Genomic DNA, 14006 nt, shown 5'->3' on the forward strand with positions numbered 1-14006 from the left:
ATCTTTTACTTTCATTTTCTATCACATGGACATTATTTTTGGTGTTTAAATCGTTCAGGCTCCTTCACACTTCTCATATATTGACATTGTACTTGAAGAAGACTTTCCCATCCTTACTTTTCTAAGTAGTGGCCTGTGTTTGTTCCTGTGTGTTTTTCCCCCTCACTTTAATGCATCGATTTTATTAAGATAACCAACATCCGTCTTCAAGATTTGTAAATACTTCTTAAAGTCTTTCAACTATTTTTTCCCCAAACTGACACATTCACTGTGACCAGGAAATGTGAGAGGCTAAGAAGAAAGCTCAAGTTTCTCATCTGTATGAAAGAATGGGTTCTTTTCTGGAGCCTCGGGACATGCCTTGCTTTAATGGAAGGGTCACCAGAAGTGTTCAGGAAATTGACTCTCAAATCTGAATTCCCTCTTATTCAAAATACTGGTTGGACCAGTTTACAGGGAAGCTGTAATGAAGTAGGACCAACCAGGCAGCTTTAACAACAGAAGTGCATTGTCCCGGTTCTGGAGGCTGGGAGTCTGAGATCCAGGCATGGGCAAGGCTGGTTCCCTCCTCCGAGGGCAGTGGGGGCAGGTGTGTCGCATCCTCTCTCCTTGGCTTGTAGGTGACCATCTTCTCTCCATGTGTCATCACATTGTCTTCCCTCTACTTCAGTGTCTCTGCATCCAAATTTCCCCTTTCTGTAAGGATGCCACCCATATTGAATTAGTGCCCATCCTACTAATGGCTTCATTTTTTAAAAACTTGATTTCCTCTGTAAAAACCCAACCACCAAATAAGGTCACATTCTGAGGTGCCAAGAGGTTAGGACTGCAACACATGAACGGGGTGGTGGGGATAGGGGCACACAATTCAACCCATGGCATTCATGTGCCCGGTCAAGTCAAATTTGCTATGACTGCTTTGTCTCTGCTTTGTTTATGTTATGGAAGGGCCCTTACAGATCACCTTACCTAAGTCTTTTATTTTATAAATGAAGAAATAGGGGCTTGGAAGGAGGAAGGATTTGCCCAAGGGCACATATTAGTTTATGACAGAGCCACTACTTTCCCATTTTCCCCGTCCCCATCTTTTGATAGGCATATCATACTTACTGGTTTATGTCCTCCAGACTGTCTTTCATCAGGAGTCTGGGCAGATGAAGAAGGGGACAGAATGAACGGGATATAGGACTTGAATCAGAGCAGTCGAGGTGAAACCTGTTGTCCTGCTTATCTTTTGGGTTTCACATCTTTTGGGTTTCACATCCCTTGTTTCTAAAAGACAAATCTCAGGGGCACCTGGGTGGCTGAGCTGGTTAAGCGTTTGACTCTTAATTTCAGCTCAGGTCATGATCTCACAGTTCGTGAGTTCAGGCCCTGTGGTGAGCTCTGCACTGATAGCATGGAGCCTGCCTAGTATTCTCTCTCTCCCTCTCTCTTCCCCTCCCTGCTTCTCTTTCAAATAAATTAATTAAAAAAAAAAAAGACAAATCCCAGAACACTGCCTTTTCAACTCAACAAAGAAAATGAGATAATCCTCCTGAAAATATCTTCTAAAGGATAAATCTTTATCTCAAAACAAGATTTGAAAACATAAATGGGCACATTGGTGTGTAGACAACATTTTATAACACTTAAAAGACACAATGATATCAGACTAAAACTAACCTGATTTTAGGACCCACTGAGAGTGTGTCAGCCATGCTGGAGGGGAGTATAAAAGATAAAGGCCATGATTTGCCTTTAATGATGAGCATCTGACACCAGATCTTAGAGGTAGTATCAAGAACTGCTTCCCATCTCCCCAGTCTGGACACTCTGAGTCATCTTCCTAGAGGTTTCTCTATGTCTTACACGTCACAGGAGGGAAGTACAGAGAGCATCACTCACTAGGGAATGACAGGCCGGGGTGAGCAGCCCCTGGCGAGATAGGATTTTCTAGTTGAGGGCAGTTTTCTCACCCGTACATGCACAGTCACTCGGGATGAACTCTGCTCGTGGGTCTATGTATCCAAATCGGCACCCAGCCTGCTAGACAGGCTGTCACTGGTAAGCTGGCCAGAGGACTGAAGGTTGGTTCTGAAGATCCACTCAGCCTTGGACTCAAGGCCTGGCCACGGTTTGGACACATCAGGTCCAGATCATAGTTTATTTCATCCAATAGTGGCTTTGCTTTCTTTAGGACCCCCATTGCTCTGCGGCGCCTGGGTGGCTCAGTCAGCTAAACATCCTACACTTGATATTGTGATCTCACTGTCATGGGATCAAGCCCTATGTTGGGTTCTGCCCTGAGTGTGGAGCTTGCTTGAGATTCTCTGTCTGCCCCTCCCCCCCACCAAATAAATAAACATTTTTTAAAAAAAGGACCCCTATTGCCCTGACCTGGGTGGCATGTTCCACAGAGAGATTTCCAAATCTGAATGTGCATCAGTAAATAAGTTAGGTGCACCTGGATGGCTCAGTCAGTTAAACGACTCTTATTTTTTTTAATTTTTTAGATGTTTTTTATTTATTTCTGAGAGAGAGAGAGACAATGTGAGCAGGGGAGGGTCAGAGAGAGAAGGAGACACAGAATCCAAAACAGGCTCCGGGCTTTGATCTGGCTGTCAGCACAGAGCCTGACGCAGGGCTTGAACCCAGGAGCCATGAGATCATGACCTGAGCCAAAGCCGGACGTTTAACTGACTGAGCCACCCAGGTGCCCCATGACTGATTCTTGATTTCGCCTCAGGTCATGATCTCATGGTTCATGAGTTTGAACCCAACATCGCACTCTGTACTGATGGTGCAGGGCCTACTTGGGAATCTCTTTCCCCCTCTCCCTCTCTCTCTGCCCCTTCAGAGCTCTCTCTCTCAAAATAAATAAACTTTAAAAAATGAAATAAAAAATAAGCTAAATTGGGCCCTACCCCAGTTCTGCTGAGCTAGAGCCAATGAGGCTGGATCCCGGTATCTGCATTTCAATTACTTTCTCCATGTGATCCTCATGCCAGAAGGATGGGATTTGCAGACTTCTGTTTCATCCTATAGTCTCGCTACAGCCATTGTTATATGACACCGTCTCTGAGGGAGGAAGAGGCAGAAGAGAGGTGATAGTTTGCTTTTCCCCCGTCTGAGCTGCTTAGTCCACTTTTGGGCAATGTACCCACAGCATGTCTTAGGATGGGCTCTGCCTAACTGTGGCACATCCGGACAAGGTGGGGGGCTTGGGGAAGAAAGGACTATGCAAAGCATCTTGAGGAATCCCCCTCTTCAAAGTAATCCGGGCTTTCTTGGCACAGAAGATATATTTTAATAGGGACAGAATATCTGCCTTCTAATATTGGAAAGCTTCACTGGGAGGAAGAGCGGACTTCTGTTTTGTTATGGAAGTACACAATCAGCTATGATGGCTGAAAGCATCATGAATGAATTAAAAAAAATTTTTTTAATGTTTTATTTATTTTTGAGAGAGAGACAGACAGAGAGACAGAGCATGAGCAGGGGAGGGGACAGAGGCAGAGAGGGAGACACAGAATCTGAAGCAGGCTCCAGGCCCCGTCAGCAGGCTCCAGGCCCCGTCAGCAGGCTCCAGGCCCTGCCTCCAGGCTCTGTCAGCACAGAGCCCAACACGGGGCTCGAACTCATGGACTGTAATATCGTGACCTGAGCCGAAGTCAGATGCTCAACTGACTGAGCCACCCAGGTGCCCCATGAATGAAATTTAAATGCATATTGGCTTCCTAGCACTTGAACTTCTCCAGGGATGAGTCACGTGTCCTTCACACGGCAGTGCCTTTTCCACCAGTGGGAACCCCTGGGAGGGTTCTGGGCCCAAGGATGCTGCGCTGGAACCCCAAGGCTGCCTGCATGCTCTCTGAGACCTCGTCTTAAGTCTGAAAGTTGATGACTGCAAACAAAGGAGACACTCAGTCCCTGTGCATTGGGTCAACTACTGTCTAAAGATTTCAGCATTATTCAGGCATAACTGACATATAAAATGAAAAGATATTTGAAGTGTACACCATGGTGATTTGATATATGTATTCACCACAAAAGGATTCATCCCATCTAGTTAATTAACATATCGATCACCTCACACGCTCACCTTTTTTAGAGAGAGAACATTGAAGTCCTTAGAAAATTTCAATTATATAATACAGTGTTAACAAACGTAGCTACTGTGTTTTATTCAAGATCCTCAGACCTCATTTATCTTACCACTCAAAGTTTGCACCCTTTTACCAGCCTCTCCCTATTTCCTCCACCCCCCAGACCCTAGCAACCTTTTTTACCTTCTGTTTCTATGAGTTTGATTTTTTTTTTTTTTTTAAGATTTCACATATAAAGGATACCATGCAGTATTTCTCTGTCTGGCGTATTTCACTCAGCATAATGCCCTCGAGGTCTATCCATGTTATCACCAATGGCAGGATATCCCTCAGCTCTCTATATGTGCACCTAACATCTTCCTTATCCCTCCATCCATTGGTGGACACAGGTCGTTTTCATATCTTGGCTGTTGTGAATAATACAGCAGTGGACACAGGAGGGCAGGCATCTCTTTAATATCCTGTTCTCATTTCCTTTCGGGACATACCCAGAAGTGGGGTTGCACGATCCTATAGTAGTTCTGTTTTGAGAACCCTCCGTGTCTTTTTCCAGGTGAACTGATATGACTTCACTTATGCTTGGGTCGGGCTAATTAGAAATACATAAGGGATGAAAATACAGGATAAAACTCTAGGCACATTGTGAATAACAGATGTGCTTCTCATCAAAGTTCAAACAGTGGATGGAAAGCAAGACTCAGAGCCAAAATGTGGAAATGACCCAGGTGTCCATCAACAGATGGATCAACTAAATGTGGTATGTAAATATATATGTATATTATATTATTATTTTAAAAGGAACATGCAAAAATATGTATAAACACAGTGGATATTACGCATCCTTAAAAGGGAAAGAATTCTGACATGCTACAACAGGGATGAGGCTTGAGCACATTTTGTTGAATGAAACAAGTCAGAGACAAGTGGACACACACTGCATGATTACACTGGTGGGAGGCACCTGGAAGCAGCCATGTCCATAGAGACAGAAAGTCGGATGGTGGTTGCCAGGGGCTGGGGGAGGGGAGAACGGGGAGTTATTCCTTAATGGGTGCAGAGTTGCAGTTTCAGGGAAGATAAAAAAAGTTCTGGAGACGGATGGTGCTGATGGTAGCACAACAGCACAACACCTGTGTGCCTAGTGCCACTGGATTACACTGTTACAAATGGTTAAACTGGTAAATTTTGTTATGTTATTTTGCTACAGAAAAAAGAAAGAAAGAAAAGAAAAGAAAAGAAAAGAAAAGAAGGAAGGAAGGGAGAAAAGATAGAGAGAAAGAGAAAGGGAGGGAGGAGAGGGAGAGGAGGGAAGGGAAGGGGAAGGGGAAGGGAAGGTGAAAGGAAGGAAAGGGAAGGGAAAGGAAGGGAAGGGAAGGGAAGGGAAAGGAAGGGAAGGCAAGCTTCAGATGCCCCAGTGAAAAGCAGAGACTGCATTACTACATCTACCCTCTCATGTATCTCCCCACCTCCTCAATAAAACAGATTCTGTCCTGGAGATTTTCCCATTTAGTCTTTTTGTGCATGTGACATTTTCTTCATAGGATACACAAGCCGTAGTGAAATCTCTGGATCAAGAGTGATACACGTGCTCACAATCTGCAGACTAGAGCTGGTGAACTGCAATGGAGGGGTGAGTTTGGGGCGATACATAAGACTTCAGAAGCTACAGACACCATCAAAAGCGTGTGTGAGCACGTGTACAGCTTTCTATGATTTTAGGTCCCCAAAAAGTCTCTTGGGCTCAGTAGAGCATGCATGTCCCCCCAGCCCAAAGTCACGAACATAGTGTCAGTAAACATCGAGCACAGGAGCTCTGTCAAATTGAGCATTCTAAACTAACTTTTTAGCCTAACAAATCAATGTCCCTGGTACCTTCTTTACAGACCAATTTCACTCTCGCAAGGTCTTATCTTTCTGCTAAATGTCCTTGTTGGTTTCCTCCCTCTCCAGCTAGACTGCTCCCTGAAAGAGGAATAGAGGGGCGGGGAGAACCTGAGATTTTTCAAGTTCATCATGGAGGGAGCCCGGCACCTGCTGGAGAGTGGTCCAGACCCTGAAGGCCAGTTTTGGAGGACGGCCCAAGGCTGGGTCGGTGGCAGGAGATATCCTTCACCCCAATCTCCAGAGTGGACATCCATCTGGCAGTTACACGTGTTTTCCTTCAAACTGGTTGCTAGGCTGGAATGACCAATGACATCAGAGGCTTCTGACCTTCCTGATTGGAAGGACCAGACTCCGTAGCTCTTGGCAGCAGAGGTGGACAACAGCATCTCCTCAGCTCTTCTTCACTACTCGCTTTTCCCCCACTTGGAGAAGTGATAACGGGCTTGTGTTCAGCCAGAATCCAGAAGAGGAGTTTGAGCAGAACACGGTCTAAGTTTTCTAGAAGGGAAGAAAGAGTTTGGGAGAATTCATGGCCAGTTGTCAACGGTGTTCCCAGTCTGAGGACCAGAGCCCCGAGCTTGCCTCCTCAGGGTACCCCCTCGAGGTGATAGTGAATGAAATCCCTGGACCATCAGGTGAGGAAGTGGAAGGGAGAAGGGGAGTGAGAGGGTTGACAAGGAAAGAGCAAGGGGTACAGAAGTCAGGAAGGAGTGTCTGATTAGGGTTCATGAGACAGGAGAGATTCAGAGAGCCAGGGACTGGGGAAGGAAAGCACAGGAACTGGGGACGAGGATATCCTCATGGAAGGAAAACCGGGGGAAGGGGAGGCAAGGATGGAGGGTTAGGAAGTGAGATCCTAAAACGAAAGAAAGGAAGAGAGGAAATTATTCCACTATTCCATTATTCTAATGTGAGAAATTATCCATAATGAGGAAGAGTTTTGAGGACAGGGGGATGAAACAGTGGCAAAGATGAATGGGGGCAGATGGATAGCGACAAAGCAAAAAGGTGGAAAGACAGTTTGAGAGAGGCCCATAGTCTCCAAGGTCAGAGAGAATGAAGGGGAGGTGTGGGTTGAGGGGGGAGGAGCTTGGGTGACCAATGGCTGAATTCCAAAGACAGAAGCTCTATATTGTAGCCTGGTTTGTTCCCTCCGTCCCCTGGATAGACTCCCCCTCCTCGCCTTCCTCCTGTGGCTCGAAGAGGCAAAGAGAGGAGTCAGAGGAGGAGACATTCCCAGGGGCTGAGGACATCTGGTATGTGGAGACACTGTGTGGACTCAAGATGAAATTAAAGAGACAGCGGGTGTCTTCAGTGCTGCCTGAGCACCACGAGGTCTTCAACAGGCTGCTGGGTAGGAAGAGCACCCTCCAATCCTATCCCTTTTTTTTTTCTTAAAAAACAAGAAACTTCCAATGCCTACACTCTTCTAATGGAAAAGAATTCTCTGCTCGCTGCTGAGCTCTCCATCCTTGGAGGATTACATATTCATCCCTTATTGGGGACACTTAAAAATGGCAGAGGATTAGGTGACACTTGGAGACGGGTCTGTCCTTGGGAAAAGAAAGCTTGGTTTCAGTCATACCCCTGAGATAACTCAGCTCTTACTGGCCTTTGAATCTAAATGCCTTCATCTGTGTGAGGGGGCATGACAGGCCATCTCTATACCCTGATGTCACTGTCAAATGAGAAAGTGACGGTCAATGACTTTATGGTCTCTGCAGCGGCACATAATGATGACAGAGCATCACTGTTGACTTAATCCGAATCCTACATCTCTCTCGGCCACCCTGCAAGGGTTCTGCCATATTTTCTTGGCCAATGAGTGGTCTTCTCTCCCCTCTGCCCATCAGCCTCATCCTTGGCCAGAGTCTGCAGACCTCCCAGGGGAAGCATCGTTCTCTTCACTCTTGAATGTTCCCACACTAACCCTGTTCTGGTTCCCAAAGTAACACATGCCTTCTTTTCACAGAAGATCCTGTCATTAAAAGATTCCTGGCCTGGGACAAAAAACTAAGGGTATCTGACAAGGTATTGTTTGTCACTCTCCACTAAGATGCATTCCTTCTCCAAGATGTGTCCTGGGGGATGCCTTTTGAGCCCTCAGCTCTCCTTCTCTCTCCAGCCTGATGCTGCAAACAGTTCCCTTTTGGAGCTCATGGTTTCTTGCAGATCCTCTGGGATCTGAACCCCCGCTGTGGCTCTCTGACTGTTGTCACCTTAAGCCCCCTCTCCTCTCAGCTCCTGGGGGTGCCCTTTTGTTCCAGTGTATCAAAGACCCTCCTGATGCTGGCCATCCTACAGACAAGCCCCCGCAAACAGCAGACCAAGCTCCCCTGGGAGCACCAAAAACTCTTCCCTTGACTTCCTGAGTTTGCATCCAACCTACTGATAGCAAATAAGAAGATTCAGCTGACATGTGGGAGCACAAGCACCTGCTGAGGCCTTCCATCCCTGCCCCCACTCTTCTCCCTCCCCTGGGATGTGACCTCTCTCTTATGGCTTTTTTCCTCTCTCCATCAGTATCTCCTGTCCATGGTCATCGCCTACTTTAGCCGTGCTGGCCTCTTCTCCTGGCAGTACCAGCGAATTCATTTCTTCCTGGCACTGTGAGTATTTTGCCTCGTCCATCGACACCATTCAGTACCCTGGGAGGATGAGGGGCGAAGTGGGATTCTAACCTTCATCTATTTTTTAAGTTTATTTATTTATTTTGAGGGGGATGGAAGGCCAGAGAGAGAGGGGGAGAGAGAGAATCCCAAGCAGGCACCGCGCTGTCAGCACAGAGTCCACCCCAGGGCTCAAACTCACAGTCAATGAAAGCTTGACCTGTGCCAAAATCAAGAGTCAGACGCCTAACTGACTGAGCCACCCAGGTGCCCCTCATCTATTTTTTTTTAAACCTGTGTAACTGATTATCTTTTAACCTGTTTTTTCTTAACTGTTTAGTCTGTGTATAAAAAAGACAGGATTAGAGCATATTGTTTTTTACACTGTTCATTGTAAACACAAACAACATTAATGTCAGCTAAAAGATGGAAGAACAGAAAACATACAACCCTCTGAAGAGGAGGGAAGGAAAGAAGTGCACCGTCCTGGCCCACGCCAATAGAGAGGCAGCCAGTTCTGATCCTCGTCTGTGTCTTTTCCCAGGGCAATCCCAAGTGACATCATTGTCTTCCTCCTCTGCATTCCCAGCACAAATGCCTCTATTCAGGCCCTCAGGACTTAGCACAGACCTAGTGTAAATGCTCTCACTGCTGTCATACAAATCTGTCCCCAAGCCAGTGGGCATTAAGTGCCTAAAGTCCTTCCAAAGCACCGTTTTGCTTCATCTTCCAACTTCACCAGCCAGTGGTGTTCTTGGGCAAGGCCAGAGCTCCCAGTTTGGATCCAACCCTCTCCACCGTCTCCACCCAACCTGCCAAGTACCCTTCTCTCTGTTTCTATATTGTGTTTTCTGTCCAGGTGATTTTACACATGCACCTGAAGAAAATGGCCTGTCCTCAAAGTTGATTCCAACCCCCAAATCTTCAGATGCTCCCCTAACCTCCCTGATCTCGGTACTCTAGTAGTGCTTCTGTTAAAATCTTAATCTCATGGGGCACCTGGGTGGCTCAGGTCATGATCTCATGGTTCGTGAGTTTAAGCCCCACATCCGGCTCTGTGCTGTCATTGCAGGCCCTGCTTAGGATCCTCTGTACCTCCCTCTCTGCCCCTCCCCCACTCATGTTTTTTCCCCCTCTCTCACTCTAAAAAATAAATGAACATTAAAAAAACATTTTCAGGGAGCTGGTGTGCCTCAGTCAGTTAAGTGTCCGACTTTGGCTCAAGTCATGATCTCACGGTACATGAGTTCAAGCCCCACGTCAGGCTCTGTGCTGACAGCTCAGAACCCGGAGCCTGCAACCTGCTTCGGATTCTGTGTCTCCCTCTCCCTCTGCTCCTTCCCCACTCATTCTCTCTCTCTCTCTCCCATTCTCTCTCTCTCTCTGAAACAAACATTAAAAAAACATTTTCAAAAAACAATCCTAGTCTCATGGATATTTTGGACTATAGTTATTTTAAAAATTTTTTAATGTTTATTTTTGAGAGAGAGAGTGAAAGAGACAGAGAATGAGTGGGGAAGGGGCAGAGACAGACAGACAGAATCTGAAACAGGTTCCAGGCTCTGAGCTGTCAGCACAGACCCGAAGTGGGGCTCTACCTCACAAGCTGAGTTGTGAGAGCATTACCTGAGGCGAAGTCTGATGCTGAATTGACTGAGCCCCCTGGGCGCCCCTTGACTAAAGTTATTTCTTATCCGTCCTCCCACATCCCCTTCCCCAATCCCTAGATGGCTGTTGAAAGCAGGTCTTGTCAAAATACCTCCACTCTCTCCAAACACTCAATGCAGTACCTTACATTTTGCAAATGTTTAAGTTATTTTGAGCCTATGAGGTAATCAGTATTGCACTTGACCATGAAAGGAAGCATTCACTCATTCAATCGCTGAACAAAAACTTCCGAAGTGTATCTTACGTGCCAGGGACCATGAGGCGACGGAAAGAGGGATGGGAGAGAAGTGCATGTTGAATGAATGCACCTGCATGAACCAAGTCCTATATTAGTCAGATGGTAGGAAAGCCCATTTCTGCAGAAATAGAGCAGACTCAGCTCCTGCCTGCAGGAGAGATATATATATACATCCCTACTCCGCGGGGAGACAGGTGTGGGCACAGACATGTTGAAGGGAAAGGAGTGGGAGTGGGGCTGGGAAATGGGGTAGGACATGTCCTCTCACTTCCCTGCCGAGTTCGGTCTTGTCATCAAGGTGGGAGAAGTCTCTGCCCAGTAGTGCCTGCCTGGTGCCTGAGTAGCATTTGGGGACACTGGGTAGTGGGTAGCCTGTGTCCTTATTGGGAAGCTGAGGGATCCTTCCTGTCCTGCTCCTGACCAGCAACCTGACATCTCTCTCCAGCTACCTAGCCAATGATATGGAAGAGGATAACCAGGCCCCCAAACAGGCCATCTTTTCGTTCCTGTACGGGAAGAACCGCTCCCAGCGCCCTTTGTTCCACAAACTCCGATTCCAATTCATCCGATCCATGGGCTGGAAGACCAGGGTGACCCGGGAAGAGTGCGAGGAGGTGGGTGGACTGTGGGGATTTGGGTGGGGAGTGTCCCATGGGAGAGAGTGGGGATCACGGAGGAACACGGGATTTGGGATGAGAAAGAATGAGAGCCTGGATGGTGAGAGGGAGGGGGGCCTACCTGGAGGTTGTCTTCTCAGGCGGCTGTCTGTCTTCCAGATTCAGACTTTTGATCCAGAGCTATGGGTGTGGGGGCGAGATCGTACCCTCCTGCCCTAGGGTGCCCGGGACCATGGAGGCCTGAGGTCATCGGCCTGAGGGAAGGTAGGTCTGTCTTCAAAGGTAGAGGCACAATGTCTTATTGTCCATTTAGGAAATTGGAGGAATCCAATTGCTGGACCCATGCTCATTGGCCCCCCACCCCGCCCTACACATCAGCCTTCCACACACTGAAGTGGGGGCGGCCACACAGCCAGACGCTGACTCATGTCCCAGCCACAAGCCAACAGCCACACACAGGCATGACCTCAGGGAGACATTTGGGTGCCAGACCTCAGGAAAACCAGTTTGTAATGGAGGCAAGGACTTGGTTGAAACAACCGCATCCAAAGCAATTGAGCCTGGATGACAGCTTTGATGAATGTTGATTTTTTACGTGGAAAGTGAAAGTTCTCAATTCTTCCATATACTGTGCTTTGACCTTCTCTTTTTAATTAATTTTTGGCCTGCCATCCCTGAGAGATATTAACTACAGAGATTCATTTACAACAAAGTAAATGTCTAACAATACGATATTTGATGGAAACAGCCTACCTATCCAGTAATAAAAGAGAAATTATGACTAGCTAGGTCTTCATCCAAATTTGCTTTCGAGCAAGTTGCTGATGGCCAGACCACATGGGCATTCTTCACCTCACCTGGCCCGCTTCTGGAACAGTCTCCCATCTTATTCAGTTACATATTTCCTCTCAGGTTTATGGTCAAGGAAGACTATCAGAGTGAGTGAAGGTGAAGAAATACCAGTTTGGGCATGGCTTATTGTGATCGGCACATAGTTAAGATTTGGGGAGAGGATTAAGTGAAGATTTGGTTTGAATTGTGTGCACTAGCTCCCTTAGTCTGTTCAGGCTCCTATAACAAAGTACCAGAGATGAACAGCAGACATTTCTTTCTCACAGTTGAGGGGGCTGGGAAGCTGAGAGCAAGATGCCAGACTGTCTTCTGGGCTGCAGACTGCCACCTTCTCACTGTGTCCTCACACAGTGGAAAGGGAGAGCTAACTCACTGGGGTCTCTTTTATCAGGGCACTAATCTCATTCATGAGGTCCCCACCCATAACCTAATCATCTCCCAAAGGTTCTACCTCCCAACACCATCACCTTGTGGGTTAGGATCTCAACATGTGTTTGGGGGTGATACAGGCACTCAGGTCATTATAGCAATGACCAAATTTAGGACTAAGTGTTATGGTGAGGTGAAACATTAGAATCCAGGGTTTGAATGAGAGGTTAGGCATCTGGTCTTGTGGTTCATGATGCTGATGTGTTGGTGATGTTTGTAGTATGGTTATTAGTTCAGACTGTAAGGAGTACAAAAGGACCAAGGTAAACGTTGAGTCTAAAGCAACATTCTCTCCCACTTGTGTTACTCCCTGAGGAGAATCACCTAGAGTCCTGGCTATAATGCAGATAACTGGGCCTGACCTTCACCATAGTAAGAAATTTTTGGAGTCAGGGTCACCAAAGACCAAGAAGCATAATTGAAAATGAACTGAGGTTTAGAATGAAGGATTAGAGATAAAAATGAATTTATAAATTAGCCCAAACACTGATTACAATTGACTGGGAATGTGAATAATCTTTTCTATCTGGAGAGTTGCTTCCTTGCAATCAGATATCCTCTTTTTCTCTCAATTCCAGAGCCCAGAGGAGAGCAGGTTTTCAGCAGGAAGTCCATCCAGACGCTAACAACAGGCATGAGGAAGGAAGAGAGGAGTCTCTTGTGCAGATAATCTGGAAGAACCTAGAGTGTTCTAGAATGAGTTGAATAGAGTTATCATGCTGTACTCCTAGGAGCTGGGGATACATCTAGGAATCCACAGAAGGACAATGAGAAATCAGGGTTTTGTTTAGGGTCCCTCCCTTCCTAGGGCACCATCAAATCTTTCAGCTTGTGTAATTCGAATCTCCTCTGAGGTAGAAGTTGGAGGTCCAGTTTTTTTATGCACTGGGACACAGATTAGGAGGGAAGTACTTCAAAAACATAAAATTAGAGTGAAAGGATTGTGATAGGTAGCCTAACATATGCAATAAGTGATTTTAAAAGTCTTGCTCTTATAATGATTATATTTAGTTTTATATTTTATATTTATGTATTTATTTTAAATCGTTCTGAAATAGTCATATTTTTCAAAACATACTTTTCCTACAAAGTTTTGTGATGAGATTACAGGTGTTACATATATGTAAATATAATTTTGTTTACATTTTCAAGATGGGCTTTTGTTATTATATTTATATGTCAATTATACTTATAAGCAGGTGGGTAGCTCCCTCAAGTTCTTGAGTTCATGTAACTGTATATTTTTAATTAACATTTAGTTTTCATTATTCAATTGTGAGAATCTAGTTGTAAATTTTTAAGTGCCTTGATGACACATTTAGATGATCAAAGAGGATATCACAGTGCATCTCTTGGGGAAACATAATAAAAAGTCTTCTTACCTTCATGATGTTTGTAGTCTTCCCAAGTCAGTCTTACCTGTTTGCTGTCAAATGTTAACATTGCTTAATGGGGTTGTGATCGCTCAACCAAATTTCTTAACTCTGAAAAATTTTCACATGGAAAAAAGCAATAGAAGACAAGGCAAATTCTGAGCTAGCATCCTAAAGCAGGGAAACAAGGGGAAGATATTGAGGGAGGAAACAGGAAAGGAAGAAGAAAGTGCTATGGGGATCTAGGT

General features: G+C 45.8%; 1 protein-coding gene across 1 annotated transcript; it reads left to right on the forward strand.

The window, feature by feature from the left end:
* Window positions 1-6501: 6501 nt before the first annotated feature.
* LOC120228007 (speedy protein E4-like) lies at window positions 6502-13137 on the forward strand. The gene is made up of 7 exons (XM_039226119.1): window positions 6502-6607; window positions 7141-7326; window positions 7945-8003; window positions 8496-8581; window positions 10933-11101; window positions 11264-11368; window positions 12964-13137. The coding sequence occupies exons 1-6, from the start codon at window positions 6502-6504 to the stop codon at window positions 11321-11323; spliced, it is 666 nt and encodes a 221-aa protein (XP_039082050.1). The 3' UTR covers window positions 11324-11368; window positions 12964-13137.
* The last annotated feature ends 869 nt before the right edge of the window (window positions 13138-14006 follow it).

This window comes from Hyaena hyaena, unplaced genomic scaffold, assembly GCF_003009895.1.
Source record: "Hyaena hyaena isolate Hyena2069 unplaced genomic scaffold, ASM300989v1 scaffold_20, whole genome shotgun sequence".
Lineage (NCBI taxonomy): Eukaryota > Metazoa > Chordata > Mammalia > Carnivora > Hyaenidae > Hyaena > Hyaena hyaena.